Source organism: Dromaius novaehollandiae, chromosome 2 (genome assembly GCF_036370855.1).
Source record: "Dromaius novaehollandiae isolate bDroNov1 chromosome 2, bDroNov1.hap1, whole genome shotgun sequence".
Classification (NCBI taxonomy): Eukaryota; Metazoa; Chordata; class Aves; order Casuariiformes; family Dromaiidae; genus Dromaius; species Dromaius novaehollandiae.
In genome coordinates, this window is record NC_088099.1 from 58607400 (window position 1) to 58631894 (window position 24495).

The 24495-nt window shown below is 35.9% G+C and overlaps 1 protein-coding gene across 2 annotated transcripts in view; it reads left to right on the top strand.

Annotated features, from left to right (window-relative positions):
* STK17A (serine/threonine kinase 17a) overlaps positions 1 to 24182 on the top strand; it is a 30472-nt gene extending 6290 nt beyond the window's left edge. Inside the window, exons 2-7 of one of the 2 annotated variants that reach the window (XM_026121411.2) lie at positions 2580 to 2792; positions 10373 to 10517; positions 17197 to 17323; positions 18083 to 18131; positions 18228 to 18407; positions 19194 to 24182. In XM_026121411.2, coding sequence (XP_025977196.2) covers positions 2580 to 2792; positions 10373 to 10517; positions 17197 to 17323; positions 18083 to 18131; positions 18228 to 18407; positions 19194 to 19524 — 1045 coding nt within the window. In that variant the 3' untranslated portion in view covers positions 19525 to 24182. The remainder of the gene's footprint in view (positions 1 to 2579; positions 2793 to 10372; positions 10518 to 17196; positions 17324 to 18082; positions 18132 to 18227; positions 18408 to 19193) is intronic. The other variant, XM_026121412.2, reaches the window with a different exon arrangement.
* Positions 24183 to 24495: the final 313 nt, after the last annotated feature.

Consider the following 24495-nt stretch of genomic DNA (forward strand, 5'->3'; position numbering starts at 1 on the left):
ATTCAGAGACTACTCAAGGTGGGGGCGGGGGGGGGGAAGGCTGAACCCAGGGTCTAGATTTTTAGCATAAAGGTTTGGTGTCATCAGGTATTAAAATAACTTGCTGTTAAAGGGTCTTTGATTTTCTTTCTTTTTTTTTTTTCTTGTCAGCACAGATGTGACTTTTTTCTCCATGCAGTTTATCTGCTTTCATTGCTAAAGAAATGCCACTTAAGCAGGGGTTGTAACACCTTGATAAATGAATAAATTTGTATTGTATGTGTCATACAGATCTGTGTCATACAGATATGTCTCCATCTGGAGTAACTTAAGATCCTTTTCACTGTTTACGTAAGCGTGATTGCTCTTTATCACAGTTAGGATGACAGTACTGGAGAGGTTTATACTTGTAGATGCGACACAAACATTGCAAGCTTCTCAGAACTGGACTTAACACTGACCATACAGCACTTTTTCTTTGGGCTCTGGAGCACACAGTCTTCAGGCTATTTGTATGTTTCCTGATGAGCTGTCCCTCCTGAACACTTTTTATTTCTTCCAACGTGGTTTTTGATTTGCCTGTAGCAGGTACCTAGTAATTTGTTAGCCTTTATTTGAGGCTTTGGGTGGCTGCTCTTTTCATGGTACTCTGTGGTAACTTCCTTATTGATTAAAGCATTTTTTTAAGTGATCTTTTGACCCAACCTTCCTGGTACCGCAAAGCTGTAATGATACTTTTTTTGCATTTGCAAACCTATAATATTGTCATAATACCAATATTGTTAATTGAGAACTTTGTCCAAAAAATTAGATTCAAGGCATTTAAAGCATATTGTTACTGTTTGTCTGCCCTCACAGATATCTGGACTTAGCTCTCATCCATTCTAGTATCTACAGTGCTGAAAATAATGTGTGCTTATGCAACATATTATTCCTAGAGGAGTAATTGCGGCTATATCAGTAGTTACAAGTCAGATGATCTCACTGAAATAATCTACCAAATACCTACTTTGTGGATGCTTATTTGACTTAATTCATTTTGACTGGATAACTTTGAAACAAATATCTATTTTAAGCCAACTGACTACAACTTATTTAATCATTCTTTAACTGTTCATGAGAAGCAGCCTGCCAATAGGTTAAGATCTATGAGAGGGAAAGAATTTTGATGTGAGCTGAATGAATTAATTCTGTAAACTTCAGCCTGGAGGGAGGAGAGGCAAAACCCACGTAGCTTTATTTCAAACCTGATGAGGACTCTTATTTTGGTTTTTGCTATCCTACAATAAGTTAAATAAAAAGAACTACAGTATACCTTTCAAGCTATTCCTGCAGCTTTATAAGAGTCTTTTACACATAAAAAGAAAAGTACAGTTTTGATAAACGTTATACTAGCATGGGCAGAATTAAAAAATGATTGCTGTACTTAAAAGTATGATTATTTATAACTGCATTAAATGATAGATTAATAGACACTTTCATTGTAGTACTGAATACTTCATGAACTGAACTGAGGTGGGCAGATGGCTCTGAGCACTTTATTACAAGAAATTTCAGAAAAGATGCTTCAGTCCATAAATGTTATAGGAGAGGAGTTCTGAACTCAGCACTACGATATGGTTCTAGCTAGATTGCTGGCGCAATATAACTAAAGTCATGTTTTGTCCAAAATGATACTCATTAATGGGTTAAGCTCTATGCTTAGTTCTGCTGTGTGTGTGTTCATGTTAACATTGTCATAAAAATCTTGTTAGAATGGTTTGTGTTGGCCAAGTTGCTTATTTTTCTAATGAACTGTGTTCCTTGCTTAGACAGCGAGACCAGGAATAAGAGATTTTGAGAACTGTTAAGCAATCAAAACTATAGCTGTTATCACTGAAATCATAGCATGTGAAAAATACCATGTGCCACCTTCGAGAATGCAGATTGTAGTGTTTTAAATAAGATACCTGAAATTGGTAGTTATTTGAGGCCTTAAGTTTTGTGTTTCTATTTACTTTTTGTAAAATGAGGCAACACCTTTATATTGGTAGTTTCCTGGAGATTGGTTTGGGAAGTGCTTGGGTATGAGCAGCAATCACAAAAAGTCTACAAGTTTATTTTTCATTCTGCAGAGCAACATCTGGATATTGCATAGTGAGTGGAACAGGATACTGAGAAATGTTTCAGTAAGAGTGCTAATTGTTGTTGCCTTGAATAGGGTGGGATATTTTGGAAAGCAGTAAAGCATCAAATACTTAGATTATTGTAATGTGTTCACATAGAGTGAATTGTTTATATGTACACCTTGTTTTTGAAAAAAAGGTGTTTTCATGAAGGGTTTGGGAATATCTTAATCTTGCTAACTAGCACAGCTTATTTGTTCTGTATTTCTGAAATCCTGGCTTCCCTGAATTGATGGATAAGTCCTTTTTTTGGTGGAAATGACTGAAGAGCTTTCTAGGCTGTGGTGCTCCTAATTTCTAAATTTAGGACATATTTTAAATGTACCCATTAGCAGTGATTTTGTTCAAGCTTCCTGAAATACTAAATTATAAGGGCCACAGTACTAAAGTTGTCACCGAGCAACTTATGTTTAACTTGCAATTCTTTGATTTCAGAGGAAAATTTGCAGTGGTGAAGAAGTGCATTCAGAAAGGGACTGAAAGAGAGTTTGCAGCAAAATTCATGAGGAAAAGAAGAAAGGGCCAAGACTGTCGGATGGAAATAATCCATGAAATTGCAGTCCTTGAGTTGGCACAATGCAACCTTTGGGTCATTAACTTGCATGAAGTTTATGAAACTGCCACGGAGATGATTTTAGTCCTGGAATAGTAAGTACTAACATTCTTTGAGTAATATTCTGCAGTGTTTGCTCAAAACAAATAATATAAAATATTGTGCATCAGTGATTAATGTAACAAAAGATTTTATTGCTTGCCAATTATCCTTCCTGAGTTTGAAAAGAATTGCTAAGAAAAATTAGTAGGTTATGTACAATCTTGTAGCTACTGCAGGATACAATAAAATCCTCCAATTACGTAGCATCTTTCAGAGCTGAACCTTAATTTGTGTAGTTAAAAATCTTCAGTGAAATATCAACTCTGTACACTCCTTACTTGTAAAAGAGGGTGGGGAAAGAAACACTGATTATCTGTTCAAATACTGAAGTCTGTTTCATTGACAGTGCCAAAGGTGGGGTGAAATCTGTTTTTGGCTAAAGTCCAGTTTTAAAAAAAGCATTTAAAACAATCTCATTGTAGTTTTTTTTTAAAAAAGAGTATGCATTTCAATGTGATCTACAATGAGAAGTTCTCTAATTTGTGATCATTGTTGCTTTTTCAGTCTCAGTGGAAAAACTGTTCTGAAATCTCTTCAAAATTAAATCTAAGCAGAATGTTTCTCTTAGAGGCTCATTTTTTGAGGGAAGAATTAGCTGAAGCTGAGAAACTTGACAAGTATCAGAATCTTTTCTCATTTTTCTGATTGATATATCTCTGCATGAATTGTACAAGGCTAGAACTTGGAGCAGATGTTTACTCATAGGTATCTTATCACAGTTAATGTTAGGGTAAATGGTGCAGAAACCTTTCTTCTTGGCTGCTGTATCTGGTTAAACTATAAATCTTCCAAATGCAAGATCTTTCAGGAAATATAAACTTAGAACAGCAGGCTCCTCAATACTGAACACCTGTACCCTACTTTATTTGGTCATGCTATCTGGCTTGAGTGCTTATGTTCACTTGCAGTTCCACTTTTCTCAAGGACTAGACCAACTTTAGAAGCTCTTAACTGTTTTTTCTTAATGTGGCACTGGCAAAAAAATGTCTTTTACCCTTTGAAAAAAGGCAAGAGCACTGTATCAATGTTTCTTTGAAGACCTTTTGGGCAGGAATCAAAGACAAGTATCTAACATCATAGTGGTCCAGTGTCTTGGGGGGGGGGGGGGGAGGGAAGGTCTATAAGAGTGATAGAATTCTGATTTAGAATAGTTTCTCTTGAATGATATTTAACTTGAGACTCTACACTTGTCCGTTTTCCCCCACTTCCCATTGATTTTCTTCAGATGGGGGTTTCTGCAGCTGCAAATATTCATCTAGCATTCCAGAGGCTTAGATCTTTCACATCTAGCTACCCAGAAGTAGCTAAATGCTTGTTGCTAATAAACTCAGTGAAGACCTTGTTCAAGCTTTATGGATTTTTTAATAACTAGGAAAGAAGCAGGGAAGCTTAACAGTTCAGAAGCTGCTTAACCTGTCTGCCAAATATATCTAGTTTATATGACTTCCTTGATGATAAAAATGAATGGTGAGAAATCTTGTGTTCCAATCTGAATCTTATTTAGAAGTCAAAAGAAACTATTGTTGAAGTTCAGTGAAATGGAATGAGACTGCTAAAAGACATCTAGAATACACTTTTTTAAACTTCATTGTGCAGTTAAGGCATTAGTGATTTATGAAATACAGCAGACATTTGAACGTCACAAATCATAATACAAAAATGTGACAGAGCCTCTAGAGTCTAACTGCTGTTACATAGAAATTGGTGACTCATGTATGTATCTTAAACATGAGCAACAAAGGTCTAAAAATACAGTTTAGATTTCTGAAGGGATGTAATCCAAGTGCTGGAATTGAAAGCTTGATTTGAGCAATGGGCTTTGTGATGCTTGTAATGCAGAATTGCTAGTTTTCTTTAAGAGCTCGATTCTCTATTACAATTACAAAAGGCATTTTTAATCCAAAGTACTAGCTAGTAACCAGGTTGTTCATTAATTAGCAACATTATTGTCTTTATATGCATCAAACAGTCATACTTTGTTCTAGATGAATAGCTGTGTGTTAGAGTTATAAATTACAAGAACTCTTTCACTGACTTCAGCAAATATGCCTGGATGCTTCTTTAATGTCAGCATGTTTCAGAGACAAGTTGCAACAAAACAGGTATGAGTGTTAGTAAATTTCTGACATTCTGTATGCAAAGGATTAAAGAATGTATCTAGACTGCAAGCTTCTCTAGGGCATAAGATTATTCTGTTTCTATTAAGCTTGATGGTCTGTGTGGGAGATCTTTATCAGGGAAAGGAGAAAAACAGATAGTTAACTGTTGCCCCCTGAGTTTATCTGCTGTGGTTCTGAAGTTTTGTGTCTTGATACTGGATCTGTTGTGAAGGGAATGCTGGTGCTTTGGTTTGAAGAGAAATATTAGTGTGATCTGGAGAGCTGTCTTTAAAGCAGTACTTGTTTTGACAGGAAGCAAATCTGAAATTGCCTGGTAAATGTTAATCCAAGTTCTAAACTGTGGGAAGCAATGAGGCATTAGTGTTGGTTAGATCTGTAGAGTGGCAAAGCTATACCTGCTTGTATCCATAGCTGACAACACTGACTTCTCTCTCTGTTGGCACAAAACCTCAACTAGAGAATTTGATTAAGAACTAGTCTGAAGGGATAGTGTGTGAAGCCTGGAATCTATCTGTGGGTCAGTTATTTCAGTAAAAATGAAAAGAAAAAGCTGGGCATGCCTTGAAAAATGTAGAGATATAATCTGAAAATTCTGGCATATTTTAAAATTGCTCCCCTGCCTTAACTTCTAGGCTCAATATTTGTAAGAAACTTGTCTTTTTCTGATTCTTGACGGAGAGCAACAGTGCATCTGATGCTTAAGAACTGACTTTTCTACCTTTAAGTGTTCATCGCTATGTTTACATCTGTGGAAGGGACAGATGATACTGTGTTAGTGGGTCAGACTTTAAACTTGTATGTGGAACTCCAATCTAGGCTGTTACGTATTGTTCTGTGAAGAGCTTCTGAACTGGGGAGCTGACTGACAGGGTCTTGTGTAAATATTTGTAGATCTACTTGTGTAGATTTGTGTAGATGTACTAGACTTCTGTTATCCTTACTTTAAAAAAGTCTTTGCAGTCTTGGAGAGATGATTGGGATATATTTGATAGGCTGGATAAAGTGCTTTTTCCATCTCTTAGCTATCTGGACCTGGACAATGTTACTATTTTGTGTCATCTTGGGCATTACTTACTGTCCTGTGTGTGAATAGATGGTTTGACACGCAATGTTTCATTTGTTATTTGTTGTCCTACAACTGGATAAAGTAAGGGTCTGCTGGCAGGAAACTTCTTTCGGCTTAGGATTCAACAGATGGAATTTGAAGCAAAAACACTTCAATGGGAAATAATGTTCTGTTCCAGTGTTAGCACCTTGTCTGTTAGAGCTTAATCTAAAGCTTTATAGATAGTCTCTAATGAAAACTGGAGTCCTTCTGAAAGGTGTAGGAAAAAACTTCTTATGCTATATTAATTACTTCCTCTTACTCTTTACTATCTTCAATACTTTCTTTCCTTATGTCTTCTCATCAGAGATGGATTTACACAGCTACTTCTGACTTTGGGGATATCAGTGTGCTGTGGGGATATCAGTGTGCTATGGTAGCCTCATGCTTGAGAAATTTTCAATAAATTCATTTGCTTGCTTCCTGTCTAATTGTATACCTAGCTAAGAAAAGGAGGGTATGACTGTCTTTGAACTTGTTAACCACATATCTGTACTTGGAGGATTTGTGGTTTTCAGTCCTTCAAACTGCCTTAATGTCTGATCCATTAAAGCTGGAGGAATTAAATTTTTCAGACATATTGAAATAGAGATTTTCTTTTCAGTCTTTCTCATGGTACGCTAAATGACTATGGTAGTATGTTATAAGTGCAGTTGAAAAAAATATGCTGAATTCTGTACAGTCCACTGTTAAGAGAGCTTTGAAAGAAGCTGAACAATCTCAGTTGAATTTAAAGGCAACGTGATTGTAACCATGATTAATGTTCCAGACTCTTCCAATGACTTTTAGCTTGTTTATGCTGATAAGCAGTAAAAGTTAGCATGATTTTCATCACTGAAGAGCAATTGGATTTGACCTGAAATTAGAGAGAAGTTACTAATACAGCAGTACTTTCATAAACAGGTTAGAATGGAGAAGGAATTCCAGTTGCTGTAGCTTTTAAGTTTGGAAAGAGTTTTTACTTCTCACACATTTTCTTACAGCTACCTAAGGGAGTATGTACTAGTGAAATCAAGTATTGTAAACAACACTATTTCTGAAAGTTTCTTCTGTTTTTTCAAATTAAGAAGGCTTTTTCTCCTGAACATTCTTACATTTATTTGCTTTTACATCCTAGGAACATTCTCTGTGGAGGAGGGTGGGTCCGGTGGTTTGCAAAGCAGTTGTTTTGTAATGACCATTCAGAAAGCTACAACTTAATGGAAGAACTTAATTCTCCTCTAATGTTCTTAGACGAGAAATGGATAAATATTAAACACAAGAGAATTCTTGGTCTGTGTGTGTTGAAATCATAGCAATGACATGCCCATAACACTTTTCTAACAGCTATTTCAATCCCTTTTGTGGGTGTCCTGTCCCCCCTTCCCCCCCCCCCCCCCCCCCCCCCCCCAGAATTATGAGCTATGTATAGCTAGGAAATACAAAATAACCAAGTTGAAAGTATTGTTAAGGAGCCTGGCAAAATTGGACATAGACAGGCACTAGAATCTTTTCAAGTTCTTTTTGACATTGTGCTTCCAACCACTTGTGACTGTACTGGCTCATAGCTAGCTGACTGTCTTGCTTAAAGGGAATCAATTATGCTCACTGCACAGCAACAATACACAAAACAGTCTTAGAGTAATTAATTTATCCTCTTGCATTTGCGTAAAGGATAACTAATTATTTCTCTGAAAATGGTGTCTTTTTGATAGTGAATTGTCTGGAAGAAGTTTTCATATCTATATCCCAAATTAAAACTTAATATAAAAACAAAACATTCCATATCAAGCCATCTATTCGTGTAAAACTTCTTATGTAAAGCTAAGTGTATTGATGTCAGTGGTGGCTGGGAAGGGCCATGTTTTATAAGTTGTTAAGTGGGTGTGTATTTCTACAAGGGCCATATTTGCTTGTCTCTCTTAAAGATGCTGATGAACCTGGGCATCTTCAGAATCCTGCAAGTTACTTAAATACCTCTTTCGAAAAAACTTTTCAGGATCCACTTTTTTCTGTTCTCATATGCTAGAGCTGTCTCTTGATTTCAGTGATGAGACAATGTCTCCTTCAACTCTTATTGTCTTGACTTTTAACAAATATAATTCAAGGTTCTTGAAGTGTAGTACTAGAATTCTAGCGTGTACATTTTAGCTCGGTGTTCTTCAGTGAACCTCAGTTTTCTTAATCTGTTCATTAGCATAACTTTTGTCTACTGAGCAGACATAGTAGACAAAAGGCTTAAGTCTCCCCTTTGATTTTTCAGCTGGGTCTATTAAAAATGAATTATGATCCTTGGTTGACACTGTTTTTTGGGGGGAATCCTATTTCACATAGAATTAAATAGCAGAAGTACTATTTTGCTTATTTTTTTCTGGTATTGCTTTGCCACTTAAATCCATGTTGTAGGTGTAATAGATCTACGCTGATTTTTTGCTAGTAGATTTTATCACTGTACGTGAATTATAACTTACTGCTATGAGGAATTAAATGCGTCCTTGCAGTAACACATTATGACATTCTTGAAAAAGACTAATTTTTGTTTCCTTCATTTATTACAGTAGTCACTTTTCTATCCCTGTCTTGATCAGTGATGGGTTTTTTAAAAGAATTTGTTCTAGAATATTAGAATACAGTATCCAATGTGCATTTTTTGAAAGGTCATTGATACCTGAATCCTGTCCAAAGCTGAAATGTTACTACCATTTTCCTTGAATTAAATGATAACATGCTGAAGGAAGCTGTGATGAAGAATGTCAGGTATAGGCAATTTTTATAGAGGAGTTGAAAGTATTACTACTTTCATGAAAACTCAGTTTGTCCTTCAGAGCTATCACCTTTCATACAACATAAAGAAAAGGGATTACTTAGTGGATTTACAAAAACAAAAAAAATCTTCATTTAATAAAGCAAATCATACTGCTGTACCAGTTCGCCAGCATACAGAATAGAAATATAAAGCTCTTAAGAAAAAAATTTGAAACTTAACCCTTTTCTAAATTTCTTTTCGCCAGCATACAGAATAGAAATATAAAGCTCTTAAGAAAAAATTTGAAACTTAACCCTTTTCTAAATTTCTTTTCTTATAAGGTGATCTGCAGGGAGAATTTCAAATAATGGTAATGAGGCTATTTGTCAAAGCAAAGAAAACTTTTGTATAGCAAGAGGCATTTTAAGGCACTTGGACTGTAGCAGCAAAGTTGGTATTGGTGTAATGAAAATTCTGAGTGTATTTAAGTGTTCTCTTCTGGAGGTACATAATGCAAATGCACCATTCATGTAGAACTGTCGTGTTTGCTGTTGCATCTTTGAATATGCCTCTCTTCACTGATGGTCTAGCTAGTCTAATTTATTAAAAATTAACAAGCAAAGGCACATGAATAAAGTTTAACGCTTGTGATAATTCAGGTTTGGCATGTCACAGTTTGGAACAACTGAAGAAGATACTGTCCCCAGGATTTTCACTACCTTTCACTAAGGGATGTTTATACGATTTCATGTGAAACAGAACATATGTACCTGTTAATTTCATTTACATTTTGATAAGTAATAGTTCAACAATCTGTGTACAAAATGGCCCCATTCTAATGTTCTTATGCCTGTTCTTGTTTCAAGGTGGAGCATCTACTTTGGTTTACTTCTGATGCTACATGGTCATGTGAAACACTTAGTTCTCTAGAGTCACTGCTATACAGAGATGGTACTGCATATGCCTCCAGAGTACTTTAAAAATATTCTATTTATTCCTTATTTTTTAGCTATTTATATTTTCCTCATATTATTTAAACAAAAGAAAGCAAGTTTTAAGAGCTAAAAATTCTCAGAAGCACTTTTTAGATGGAATCCACTTAAACTTAATGCATCCTTATATACCAGAGACTTCACAAACATGTCAATTACATTATAAACTTTACAATTAGTCTTTTTGAGTATATGCAAATAGTGTTGTGGAGAGGATGGTGCGGGCTGTTTTGTATTTACAAAGCCTTATCTTGATCAAATTACAGTGCATTTCCATAGGAATGGCAAAAGGCACATCTTTGATGTAAACATTGCCCTTAAAGAAATGTAGTGACTATGCTTTGAGATGAGTGCTGATCTTTCCAAAAGAGCCCCAAAAGTTTCTGTAGTATTCATACTCTCTAACCTAAGTGAGAGAGATTTTTCTCTCTGAGGCTGCAATATTTAATAGAAGTTGTCTTCCTAGACTATAAAAGTTTAAACATTTAAAATGTTTAATAATTGGGAAAAAATCACTGTGGGACACTACCATCTGCTGATCTTGATTTGTTTATTCTAAATAAGTGTATGTACAACAAAATCGGTGCTACCTCTTATTCTTTGAAATAATAAAAGGCATTTTGTTCCATAGTGCTGCTGGAGGTGAAATTTTTGACCAGTGTGTGGCTGAAAGGGAGGAAGCCTTTAAAGAAAAAGATGTTAAACGACTTATGAAGCAAATTTTAGAAGGAGTTTCATTCTTGCACAGAAACAATGTGGTTCATCTTGACTTAAAGGTAAGACTGCTGTATTTCTCATGACTTTCTTGACTTAGTTGCTGACTTTCTTATTGATCATATGTTGTGGTAGTGCTAATTTATAATTAATACTTAAATGGGTTATTCCTCAAACAATAAAATTCCATCTTTTGGGATGCAGTACATACTAAAGCTGCTGGACTTCTGAGGGGTTGATATGAGCATATCAAATGTAAGCTTATAGTGGTTGAATGGTATGTTATGAATTTGAAAGTGAATTTTCATTGCACCTTAATTTGGGAATGAGTACTTTAGTTAAGACCTGAACTTCTTTTAAAGTGCAATAAAAATGTCTAGGTATTATATAGACGTTTAAAAATAGATTTGGATTTTGCATTGACAAGTTATACTGAAGAATGTGATATGCTCATATATTTCTATGAGCATATCAAATGTAAACTTATATTGGTTAAGTAATATGAGTTTAAAAGTGAATTTTCATTGCACCCTAACTTGGGAATGAGTACTCTAGTTTAGACCTGAACTTGTTTTAAAGTGCAGTGAAAATATGTCTAGGTATTATATAACCATTTAAAAAAAAGATTTGGGTTTTGCATTGACTTCAGTTATAATGAAGCAGAAGGATGGCAGAGAGACACTGGTAGTATGAAGTTTAATGTTTCACAACAAAGTGTTCTCTACAGGACTAGTAAACAATATATAAATGCATTAAATATGTTTATAATGCTTCAGTAGTTGCCTAAAAAAATTGCTTTAGAACTTGATTTATTTAAATGCTGTCATTTACTGCTAAGCAGTTGGCAAAATTCCTATTAGAATATAAATTATCATGAGTTGCTAGAATAGACATTTTTTTCTTACTTGAATAATAGTTTTGACAAAACCAAGGAAACAGTTCATTTGCCATTATCCTAGTAAATTCAGAGTATTGTGTATGGTTGAGAGCTCTAACAGGAATCCAGAATATGATTATCCTCTTCTGGTAGCAACCTGTAATTAATGTTCGTCAGCTTCCAGGAATATCTCAGTTTTGAGGTTGAGCTACCTTGTTACTACTAAGCAAGGCAACATAAAAAGTATCTTCCATTAAAATTTTCTAATGTTTTCTTACATTTCTAATTCCCCTATTGATTACTGACTATGTTGTAAGGCACTATGTTTTTTCTGTTCTGTTGCTGAGATCCTTGTTTGTGCTTCATTGTGTTTTAGCAGTAGTACAAAGCTGCAAGTAGATTCCAGTCAAGCTATACATACTTATATATAAGCATAACTGATAAGTGGTTCATTACTTGCTAAAGCAGGTGATGGGTAATATTTGCAGACAAATGTCTCATGGCTGTTTCCCAACTATTTATTCAAATTATCTCTGGGATACTTTGATATTTTCTGTAGCCCATTAGTTTATTCACACATGCATAGAATATTAATAGTTGTACTAAAATAATTAATGAGAAATTTCTAGCAAGTGATGTGGGAATAAGGATTCAAAAGGATTAAAAACGAAAGCAGTTAGAATCCTTTAAGGTTCCAGTTTGCTTACAGAAGATGTGCAGTGTCTCTACTTTGCCTGTACATGTACTATACTTGGCCAAAAATATTTCCATTAAATTTCCTTGAGGCAAATTATGTAAAATTAAAACATGTGTTTTGTGGACAGTAACTACAAAAATCTATGAAAGTATAATCTGTGGTGTTCCTTAACATAACACTAGCTGGGTATCTGTAGTCAGAAATGCATTGTGCTTTATTTGACTACAGCTTTTTCTTAATGGCAGAAGTAGACTGGAATGTTGATTACAACTTGCATACAGGTAGCTTTTTCAATGTTTAGAAAAAGCTTACTTAAGCTTTCTGACAAATCAGAAAATTAGTGTTATGAAATACAGCATCTCTAGTTCTCACTGATTGAAAGATCAGTGTTACTTTACTGGCTCATAACTTTATAATTAGCAGAGCAAATTAATTTTGCCATATGCTTGAGTTTTCATATGTTTATACATTAGTGCAGTGTGTGTAATTTGGCTTTTTTGGAAAGTAAAAGGGTTTTAATGATTCCTAATTACAGTGTGGTTTACTTGGTGATATATGAGACTCTTGGTCTTTTGCAAAATAATACTTAGGGAACTCAGGGAATGTGTCGGCCAATATCAAAGTTTACAAATACTTGCTAAAATCTTTTCCTTCTGCTATAGTACTAGTTTGGGTCTCTCAATATAAGGCTTCCCTTTTCTTTGTCTTGTACAAAGACCTTTAGAAAGGTCCATCCAGTTCTTTCTGTGACATCTTTAGATAAGGTCAGACTCTATCCCAGAAGAACTGAAGTCAAAATGGTTGTCAGTATGTGATTGTAGTTGTTACTGTTTACAAAGCTTGTTGCCTTAGAATTATATTAAAAATCTAATCAACTGGATCAGTGGCACTAACAGCTAGCTTGCTTTGGCTGCTGTCTGACCTTTTATCAGCTGCAAGATCTTTCCTGTGAGACTGAGCACTATATTCTATACTGGAGAAAAAAAACCTGTTCTTTGACTTGGCTTAGCAGAGCTGCCACCTGTTTCTTTCCAAAAGGGTGGATCTCCTGAAAGATGCTTGAAACCTGACTTATTTTTAATGGCAAAATACAATCATCTAGCTTCAGTTTGGTGAAGGAGCAAATATAATCCTACTGAGTGTAAATTAAATATCATTCAACAATACTGTGTTAATTCTATTTAATTTGCACAGTTTGCATGGACTCTAGTGTGGAGTCTTTCATCTCCTCCATAGTGGTGCATAAAAGCTGCAGAGTAAGGGAGACTTGCTTTGTTTTCTTTGGCTGTTTGACTTGATCTTCAGTTGGTGTTTGGTAAAACTTAAGGTGATTAAAAAAAAAAAAAAAAAAACCTTCTCTTCCATTCCTAAAAAGGGGCGGGGGGAGAATGGGCAGACTTCCTCCCTGTAAGGTAGGACTCTGCCTCTCACATATAATGGTGATAAGTAAAGAGCCTTAAACTGCCCTGTAGTCAGGGAGAATGAGTGTGCTAAGTAGCACTCTCCTATAGTATGTGTTACTCTGTCCAACAAACTAGTTTCCATACTTTCTGTATTGCTTTCAAAATGTTATGTACAGTGAGGACAGCTACCAAAATCATTATTTGAAGGATGTGGCTCACACCAATATTCAGAAAGTAAATTAATGCAATTACTAGGGAAGTGGCTGTTACAAAGTGCATTACAGACTAATTTTCTCAACTGAATATTCCAGGTGGATTAAGGATGAATGTTTATTACATACAAATGTAGCAAGTTATGTATTATCTGAAGGAAAATCCAAGAAATTAAGAGTTAAAAATTAACATTTTAATTTTTAAAGGAGAAATAGTTTAATATGCAATTAAATTTTTAAAACTATTAGGGCATAGCTATTTGTTTTAACCTGATGTAGAGAATCTGGGTGTCTGTGGAATCTATTTTGTTTATAACCTTAATTCTCAGTTTCTGGAATTTGTATTGCTTATTTTGCAGAATAAAATACAATGCAGCTTAACTATGTCTACTCTTTAGTGACTTTGTTGCATTATTTTCACTGCTGTTGTTTTAATGGCTTAAAGATATGAGCCCTTAAATATTTTTCTTTTTTAAGGCAGACTGAGCCTACTTTATCTTTGCACGCAATGTAGCAACTAGTATTCTAATTAGTCTGTTTTTTCCTACTTCTGTCTATTTTTTCATTGGATAATTCCTGTTTTGTCTCTTAAGGCTCTGAATACCTTTTTTTACAGTATTATTGAGCTAGATATCTAACTTCATTACTGTTACAGGCTAATGTGAGGCACTGCTCATTTTAAAAAGATCTTTGTTATACATCTTTAATGATACTCTTGAAACCAGCTAAAGGTGCAAGAAATATTAGGGCTAAGGGTTTATAGAATCTTCTAGAATAATGGCAAACTTGCTAACAGCTTTTTCCATTATATAATCACTTTACCAGACTTCAAAACTTCTACTTGCAAGGTAGGATAGAGTTGTGTCCCATTCTATTAAGAATACTAATTGGAAAAAATTTATGTGACTAGAAGAATAAAATCCTAGATGAGAACTGATCTTTGTATGTATTGCTGTAACTTCCTTTCAGATCAAGAAGTGCCTTTGTGCGGAAGTTCATGGAATCGGGAAGGCTATGCTCTTTTTGTGTGATGGTAGTTTAGTCCCATTTTTAAGTGCAAAATTTAAGACTCCTCTTTAGTACCTGCAAACACAAACAAAGCTTTCCATTGCTACTCCTTTAAGCAATGATGATACAGGTACAACCGATGTATCTAAGTCCTGAAGCCCAAATTTTCTGACCTTTGACGGTATGCCTGGGGGGATACAACTTAATTTGCCTTGTTTTATAATTTTCCCAAGGTATCTATCTCTGGCCATTCTAATAGGACATTGGGCTAGACTCACTGGCCATTTTTAGGTTTTTGTCTACATACCAATATTGTAGTGATGTACATCCATGCTGATCATCTATTCAGCCAGGGATTGTTTTGAGGTTTTTTGTTCAGCATACAAAAGAGGATCAAAATTGGAACCTGGGAGCCTTACTCTAATATAGGTAAATGTGGGGGAGTTAAGTGTGTTGTGATTTGGCAGTTTTAATTAGCCATTTCCTTATTACTTAGTGGTAAGGGTGAAAGACCCTTTTTAGAAAGACTAGCAGAAGAGTTTCTGTCCTGGGCATCTTTCCTCTTTGTATGCTAATCAGCATTACACAAACCTAGGTGTTTAAAAGTATTGGTGGAAAAACAAAAGAAATGCCTTTATAGGCATAGGAAAAATATTAATCTTCCTTTTCTTAAAGCTTTAGAGAAATTATGTCAAGCTGAAAATTGTGGTAAATTTAAAGCCTATGGTATCATGAAAATTTTATGCTGAAATTTGTACTGTCATTTCATTTCAACCCTGTAATGATTCTTTAAAAGAAGAAAATGTGACTGATGCTTCAGTATGAATTAGGATTATTGACTTAGCCTGAACTATAGATGGGTTTTGTTTCACATATATGTGTTGTGGGTAATGAGTTAAAGAGCACAAACTCTTTTGTCAACTACATTAGCTACTGAAATACTGATTATTACAACATAGGGCTTAAGGGTTTCATGCAATGTTTTCATTAAAAACTTTTTTCATTCAAATATAGGGAATGAATGCTTTTCCCATGCTTTCTATCAGTCTTTTCACAAACTAACTAAATTTCCCATTGGGAAGTACATCGGAGAGGCTAATGGGGGGAGGGGGGGGCGTGAGCAGTTTTTTGGGATGTTTGCTTTTCTAATACAAATACAGAATAACAAATGTGACCTGTAAAGCATATGGTAATACGTAGTTCCAAAAGCTTTTGTATGGCAACCAGATCCCAGTTTAAGCAAAAAAAGCTGTTCTTAATACATACATTCAAAAATAGAAAATAGACTGACAGCTTCATGGAGTTTTAAATACCAGTGGCTTAACTATTCAGGAATGAAAGCATTTTAATTTTATTCAGATCTTTCAGCAAGAACTGGCCAAGCTTTTTAGAATGTTCTTTTACAGTTTTATTTCTATGATCAAAAGCAAAGCTATCAGTGTGCAATCATGACATCATGATTGATTAGGAGATGAAGGAGGGGATGGCCCAGTGATTAGGGAAAGAGTAAGTGTGGATGGTGTTAATTCAGTTGGGTTATCAGTCAGCAGCTGCTTCTGTGTTCTTAATCTTTTGCCCCCCCTTGCTTCTCAACAATCTCTGATACAAGATGATCCAGGGTCTCAATAAACGTTTCATCTGTTTCATGGAACTCTGGCCAACCAGAGGCATGAAGGCAGTGTAAACTGTCAGTCTTACCTTTTCAAAAAGTTAATGATAAAACCCACTGTGAAAAATGGCCTGGAGGTGGCGGGGATATTTCTCCCCCTCGCCCGCCCCCCCCAAAAAAATGTGCTGTGGTTGGAGGAAAAAAAAACAATCTGTAAAACTTGCTGTCTGAGGTTAGCTTTCAGATTTATTTTAACTGAGGGAGCATTCAAAATAAAAGGTAAGGCACTTCATGGCCACAAAGTCAGCTTTGAAGAATGACAGCCAGGACCTAGTGACGTCAAAGCAAACAGGTTTATCCAAAGGTGATGCTCTTAAACCTGTTTTTCAGGCCACTGTATTTTTTAAACTGTTCTTCAGTTAGTGTTCTATAATACAATTGTTCATACTTTGAAAAAGATTGAGGTCAGTTGCAACAGACTTTCTTTAGACAGGTGTAGTCAAAGTAGTTTCATGTGTTCTGTGGGTTTTTGTTTTGTTTTTACATGATTGAATGGTCTTCAAAAACCATTTAACGAGAGGAATTTTATACTATCTACGGGAAGTAAGCAAGTAGGGTGGGGGACAAAGTTGGCATGAATGAGTAAAAGTACAGAAGTGGAGGTCTTCATATGCAGATGTTAAATTATAGGGGTTTTTTTGTGTGTTCTAAGCAAGAAAGGCAGGCGCTTGATTCTCAGTCATAAACTTAAAATCCTGCCACTCCTTCTAACCTACATGTCTGTTCAGGTTCATCCTGGAAAAACAAATCCTGGTTATTGTACTTATTATGGAATGCATCATTGCTACTTACAATCTAAAATAATTATGGAACATTGCGTTGTCATAGACATTAGACTTGGGTGATCTTGAAAGTCTACTTGTTTTGTTTTTCAGCCCCAAAATATTCTACTAACCAGTAAATCTCCTCTGGGTAACATAAAGATAGTAGACTTTGGTCTTTCCAGAATAATGAAGAGCAGTGAGGAACTAAGAGAAATTATGGGAACTCCAGAATATGTAGGTAAGTTGCTACTAAAACAACAATGTCTTGAGGACTGAACTATTCAGGCTTTGGGAGATTTGAGATTAAAAACGACTTCCAAATTTGCTGAAAGCCAGGCTGGATGAGTTGCTCCTGTGTTGAAGGACTCAGTTATCACTTGGATGTGGTACTGCTGTAAAGCTGTAAGTGACATGGCTTGCCAGTCTAATAAGTGATAATTGTGTGCCTGTGGTACAGATGAGTACATGTGTTAGGCAACTCTGACCAACAGTGATAACAAGTATTACTTGGATTAAAGGTTGAAAAAGGTGTATTCAGCCTTTTACTAAGTAGAATACTTTAGCCCTGGTAGGCTTGCATCCATTTCATTTTTTCCAGGAAAAAAATCAAACGATGCCAGACCTTGAAAAAGTACTTGAAGAGATCTTTGGGAAGTTGTGCAGTATATTCTTTATGGATTTCAGTGCTGGAATATGGAATGTTAGATATTGAAACTATATTTCCATATGAAATTTTGGTAGAGTTTCCTTAACTGGCAAAGAGACTGGTCTGACTTTCTAAAGTTGACAGTAAAAGGGGGGAAAAAAAAAACTTTAAACCAACAAATGACAGTAACTGTTTAAATAGCTTGAATAGAAATATCTTTATTTCAAATGACTGTCATGCTTCAGATGGCTCGTAGTATTAAATTATACCACATGCCTGTTATTGCACTATATAACCACACAATGTGATGTCTGCATATGACAAAAAATAGCACTTTTTTTCCCTGAACAGCTCCTGAAATTCTGAGTTACGACCCAATCAGTACAGCAACAGACATGTGGTAAGTTGAAAAAATTAATGGTAGTCATAACTTCATTGAAAGTGTTCTGGATTTTTTTGTTTAATTACCTGCTTTTCTGTTTTGTTTTTAATTTAGGAGCATTGGAGTACTGGCATATGTCATGTTAACAGGGATATCTCCATTCTTAGGAGATGATAAACAAGAAACATTCTTAAATATATCTCAAATGAACATAAGTTACTCTGGAGAAGACTTTGACCTCATATCAGAGTCTGCTGTGGATTTCATCAAAACTCTGCTGGTTAAAAAACCTGAGTAAGTAAAATATACAATTGTATATGATAAGATGTCAGATTTTATTCATTTTTTAAATACACTTAATGCTTGCGTTTTCCTTTTGTTTTTTTTTAAAGTAAAGGGTACTTTGCTTATTCACATTTCATTATGTACTATCAATTTTTATGTATATGACAAGAGAAGCTCTCCATTTGCCTCCAAACTTGTATGTTCTCAATGTACCCAAGTGATAGTAGTTATAACTAACTCATTTTGGAAATAAACTGGAAATGAAGTAAAATGCGTGGTACAGTATACTGTACTCACTTTCTTTATATGCACCTTGCTAGTGGCATATGTAAATGAACTGTGGTTTGAGCCTTCTACTTTCGATTTGGTGAAGTACCTTACTCTTTTCTGGTTCACTAGTGTGCTCCTCTCAATGGGAGACAAATCAGAAATTCCAGTTTTCAAGACAGAAGACATGTTATCTGTAGAACCAATTCTTCACAGGACTTATCAGCTATTGAAGGTGCTTACTGCTTCTCTATGGAGATACCCGAATGCAAGGATTGGATAATTTATATATATAAAAAATTATTGAAGTTTTACTAATTTTTTTTATTTTAAATAACTTACTAATTCATTTCCTTAGATTGCTGTTGGTCTTTTCTGGCAAAAGGTAATAATCAGCACAACTTTTAGTAGTCACATCAGTCAGTGTTTAATGCAGTCATATCCTTGGAATAATTTGTATGGATTTCATATTCAAAGTATTAGATTTCAAGTTTATTTTAATGTTTCTTTTAACACTTTTCCCCATAGGGAGCGGGCAACTGCTGAAGAATGTCTTCAACATCCATGGCTAGAACAAAGTGATGATCGTGCTCACAGAGTCTGGAGTAAGAATACAGGAGGGGAGACCAGTGATGTCCAGAGAGATGCAGATTCTGCGTCTGGAAAATCTGTAGAGGCCGAGAAAACTGAAGAGGAGGATTCAGTTGTGACAGAAGAACTAATTGTAGTGGCTTCATACACACTGGGACAATGTAGGCAGTCAGAAAAAGAAAAAGTAACTGAGCAGAAAGCCATTTCCAAACGATTTAAATTTGAGGAACCACTGCTGCAAGAGTTACCAGGAGAATTCATTTACTGAACTGTGTGGAAGTTCATAGCTGTAACTGAAAGGCAGGGGTTTCTACTAAACAACAAAAATATCTTAGCCAAGGGAATCTCTGATATGCAATAGATGTTCTAGATAAAGGAAAACATTCATAAATGACAACTAAGGAAAATGTGCCAAGCTTTTAATTTTGTGGAACAGTTAAACAAGATTTCAAGTGGCTGATAGGAAACTTAACAAGGATAAAAACTTATTTTTGTTTGCATTTTTATTTCTGACTTTAGTCTTTGTATAGCAGAGTCTCCGTTAATTGTTCCAGTGTTCTGGAGAAGTTGACATGAGAGGAAGTTTCAGTGACAGATGCCAAAAGGAGTATTTTTTTAGGATACATTCTGCCATTTAATGCAAATATACGATGCTGGGTTTTCTGCAAACACCTTTTATCACTCCTGACTTCAGTGGAACTATCTACTGATTTAACAATTGTACAAGGAGAGAATCTGACTGGTTTCACCTACAGATTTTGAAGCTATACTGTGTATTTCTGAGTTTACATCAGGTCAAAGACCCAGACTCATCTGGCTTGGAGCCAAGCTAACTGTGAGCTGGGTTTATCTACTGAGGGATAGATGTGTCCCACAGGTAAAGAAATCTGCATCAGTGAACAATTCCAGATCACAGTGGAGATGCTTCATGATTTGGGAGCACAGTAAGATCCTGGTCTGGAGGTTGACAAGTCTGCATAAATAAGACTCCTGAGAACTAGCAGAGACTGCTCCCTTCTCCTGTGTTGGGCTAGATGCCCTAATAAAATCCAGCTCTATATGACTACACAAAGTGTTGATGAGAAGGAAAAATGACACAGGGCTTGAAGTAGCTCTACTGAAGTTATTGACATTCTCTCCACTGGCTTCAGAATGTTGGTCCAACTAATGATAAATAAGCCCTTGATGGGAGTGTTCCCCCTTCCCCCACCCCAGACCCAGCTGGGGTTTTACTGGGAGCCTGAGGTCATTGCTGACTTCTTTCTTTTCTTCTAATAGCTGCTTTAAGCAGGAAAAAAGCATCCTTAAGCTAAACTGCATAACCTTGTTCAATATAGCTATCAGTTGAGAAAAAGGATACCCCTTCCTCTCAAGTAATGAAGCACATCTCATTCCTCATGCTTCCCAATCACTCTCCCTTAGACATTTAATAAAACAGTATGTGTATGATGGGGCAGAGTGGGATTAGGGAGCTGTATGGATGGGTCATAGTTCTCAATGGACAGGGTCCTCCATTACAGGATAAAGCAGGGACCACCTGGGCATCAAAACTGGTTTTTTCAATGTACAGATCCGAGGCTCTTGGATGGAGTCCTAGTTTTCTTAGAAATCTTTCATATTGATGCTGTTCCAAAGTCTAATTTTTATGTAATGGAAGTTTAGTGCTATTATATTGCATACTGTTAACTGTTCAACTATTTATTTGGTTTTCTTATGCTGTTCCTTTATAATAAACCCTGACAAAAGTTTTCTTGCTATAAAACAATGAATAGAAATTCTTAAGCTTAGTTTTTCTGTTTTTCCATGTTGCAACAGACTCCTAATTTCAAACATGTACTGGGAATGTTCTTATTCTTAATGAACAGGAGTTCAGTGCTCTCTGCTACTATTACAGTTCCTCCTTCACACAAAAGGTAAATGGCTTATTATGTGATCTGATTAGTATTACTGTAAGGGTTAGACAAAGCATTGGTAAAGAAAAAACTGCAGGAAGAGCACTGGGACATTGAGGAAATGTGCATTTTTCTATAATGCTTCATTGCCAGTGGTCTGGTTGCCTTCATTTGAAGCCACATCAGAAAATGCACCCAAATTAAACAGTTCCATGAGACAATTCTCCTGTTGAATTACATATTGAATGTACATGTAGGTAGGACAACATCTCACTCCACGAAGACCTTTATATAATAAAACATCCAGTAGTACTTGAATAATTCAATTTGGATGTGTTTTATATTGTAATCCAGAGATGCCTTTCATACTCTCAAAATCAGTCATTCGCTGCTTTTTTTCTTCCTGTAGACAGGAACCTGGTAGACTTGTACCATAAAGATTTCTTTGGATAACTGTGGCTGGCAATTAATAGAAATTAAACAAGAATCTTTGAGCCCACAGAGTCATTGTGTTATATGGGCATTCTTGGAAGTGAGGAACAGTAGCTGCATTACACATGTTTTTCTACCCTTAGTGCTGACCACTGTTAGACTCAAGTCAGTATTCTTCATAGGCATCTTTCTTTTAGTGTTCGGTCGTTTGCCCAAAACAATCTGAGTTACATAAACTTTTGAAGTTCAATTAAAATTGCAGTGATTAAAGCTTGGATAACCTTGACTTGTTTTTTTTACATCTGAACTTCCTTGCTTTTAACAAGTTGCACAAAGCACAGACTCAAACATGTCACATCCCACAGTTACAAAACACAAATTTATGTTGCTATATCTAGATACCTAAATCATACTCTAGTTCATGGTTGCTCATGGCAAATCATTTGATGGATCTCTAAGCTGTTTTAATTTCTGTGTAACCACAGATTAGCCCTCATAGTTAGGGATGTGGGTTGGCACTAATGAAAGAGTGGATGCTGGGCAGCATACATTTTGTCCTATATTTACTGTTTGTAATATATGACAGTGAAGCTTAACATGTATGAATGAATGGTGTACTTGTTACAAGGCCAGCTTCTTTTGAATTGGCTGCTTTAAGATTTCCAGTGTGCTGCACTTTCATTTAACTTTTTGTGCCTTAAGGTGGTTTTTTTTTTTTTTAGTGTTTTTAATGTCATTAAGAATTTATATAAAGTTGTGAAAGCTTAATAATATAAGCTATAAGCAAGGCATTTTAAATTGGCCCTATAATCCAAAAAAGCTTCTATGCTGTATTACTGCAGGACTATCAGCCAGTTTCACTTGCATTTGAAGCTCTTTCTATTCCACTATAAGTGTGGGTAAAGCTGTAAATTAGGTATTCTTTCTCTATGCTGCAGAAAGCAGCTGTTGAGCTTACTGGTTTTGAGAGGTTTAATTACTAGCAAACTGATCTGTTAAGACTGACAACAAATCACTAGCTTGTGAAGAACAGCTGATTCTCTGCAGCTCCTTGAATGTGGAGGACTGCTGTATGCACAATTTATCTAGGGGGGAAAAAAAGCTGCTTATGCTTGGTGGGTGGAGAGAGGGAAGGAATAAACTCCTTGACCCTCATCCCTTTGGGACTGAAATAGCATTGCCCACATGTTCCAGCTCTTCAGTCAATTACACTTGGCACCTGCTGGGGCCCTGTGTCTACCAGTGCCACAGCCTGCCTGCATGAGGTTTGGAGCAAGGCTGCTATTTGCTTGAATGGAAGAATCAAAGGAATGGAAGGGAAGAACAGATGTTCTTAGAAACTGCTAGAGAATTGCTAATTCTAGGGCTTTGATATAAAAGACCTGAACTATTGGCTCCCTATGTACTGTGGGGTTTGGAGGTGGGGGACAGTATGATAGGTCTGAAAGGTGCAGGCCTGTACGTCCCTTGTGATTGTTGGCATGAAGAGCAAACACATCTAGTTGAAAGCAAAGCCTGTTGCTTTGCCTCTGTTTGTTGCTAACTGCTATGTTCTTTTTTTTCTTTTTGGAGGAGGCTCCAGACATACAGTCATTAAACCAGAAGCTCTATAAAAAAAATCCTGTTCTTTGCCCAAAACAGAATTTTTACTGTGATTTGTCTCACTACTTACCTTTATTTTTCTTTCCTCTCCCATTGAGGATCCCTAAATGCAAAAGCAGTGAATTCCAGCTTGTAACCTACCAGATGGATCTTGGTATCAGTCAGTTAGGAAACCTGAACAAAAGTTAACTGCCCATTTTCAACTGGTGGTGCTGGTAGGGGGCAGGGAGGAAGATGGGCCTTGGACCACTTCATTCCATGGCTCAGGATCTCTCTTAAGATGTTCCAGGAACTCATCTTGGAAGACAGTTCTACAGTTTAAAGAAATGCTGCCAGCTCATTATATGTCTCTCAATATATTTACTGTTTCAGAAGCTTTGCAATAACTGAAACTTTCTTCTTGAATAGTAGACAGGCCTTTGCAAAGTTTCTTTTTATTAGTTCTTCATTGGAAAATACTTTAAAACATAATGATTTTTAAAAAAAAGCTTAAAGTCAACACTTGCTGATTTGAAACAGAATTTCAAAAGTTATGCTACCTTATCTGATGCAAAATGACTGAATGATTACTGGAATCTGTATTAAAGCTAAAGCAAGTACAGTGTTGCACTATGTGAACTATGGCAACTTTAAAATTGATTCTTTTCTGTGTTTGGTAACTGTACACCTTGCTTCACCTTTAGCTTTGAGTAAGAACAAGATTTGTATTGCCAGAATTGGGTGGTAAGGTGTTATATGGAGTCTTTTGTTCAAATGCCCTTGCCTGCCTCCAAAAACTTCTGTATTTTTCTCAACATCCATATAACAAGATTACTGATACTTTAGTTTTCTGAATTAAGTATTTGTTCAATTTATATTGGCTGCACAAAGTGCACCAATAATCCTTCCCGCTCCAAAGCAATACTCATTTGCATTGCAGAGATCTTCATGATACAACTTTTACAGATGTTGAATTAAGCTTCATTGGCATTAATAAATATAGTCATATTACTCATGTAAATGTTCCTCGTTCGTTTTTCTTTGTTTTTCTTTTTATTTTTTTCCTCCCTTGGTGTGTCCTAGAAATGTATTGCCATTAAATTCAGGACCGTCATTTCAGATGTCTGGCAGAAGGAAACCCTTTGGACTGAAGGTGTGGGATTGGAAAGACAGCAGTTAAATGTCAACGGATGGTATGTAATTTAGGATGAGTGCGTATCCAGGATGGACATGCTGGAGCAGATGCAAATTAATCTAGTTTTAACAAAGCATGCAGAAATGTGTACTCTGAAGTAGTGAAGCTTCAATATCCCTTCCAAAATCTGTATCTGGGG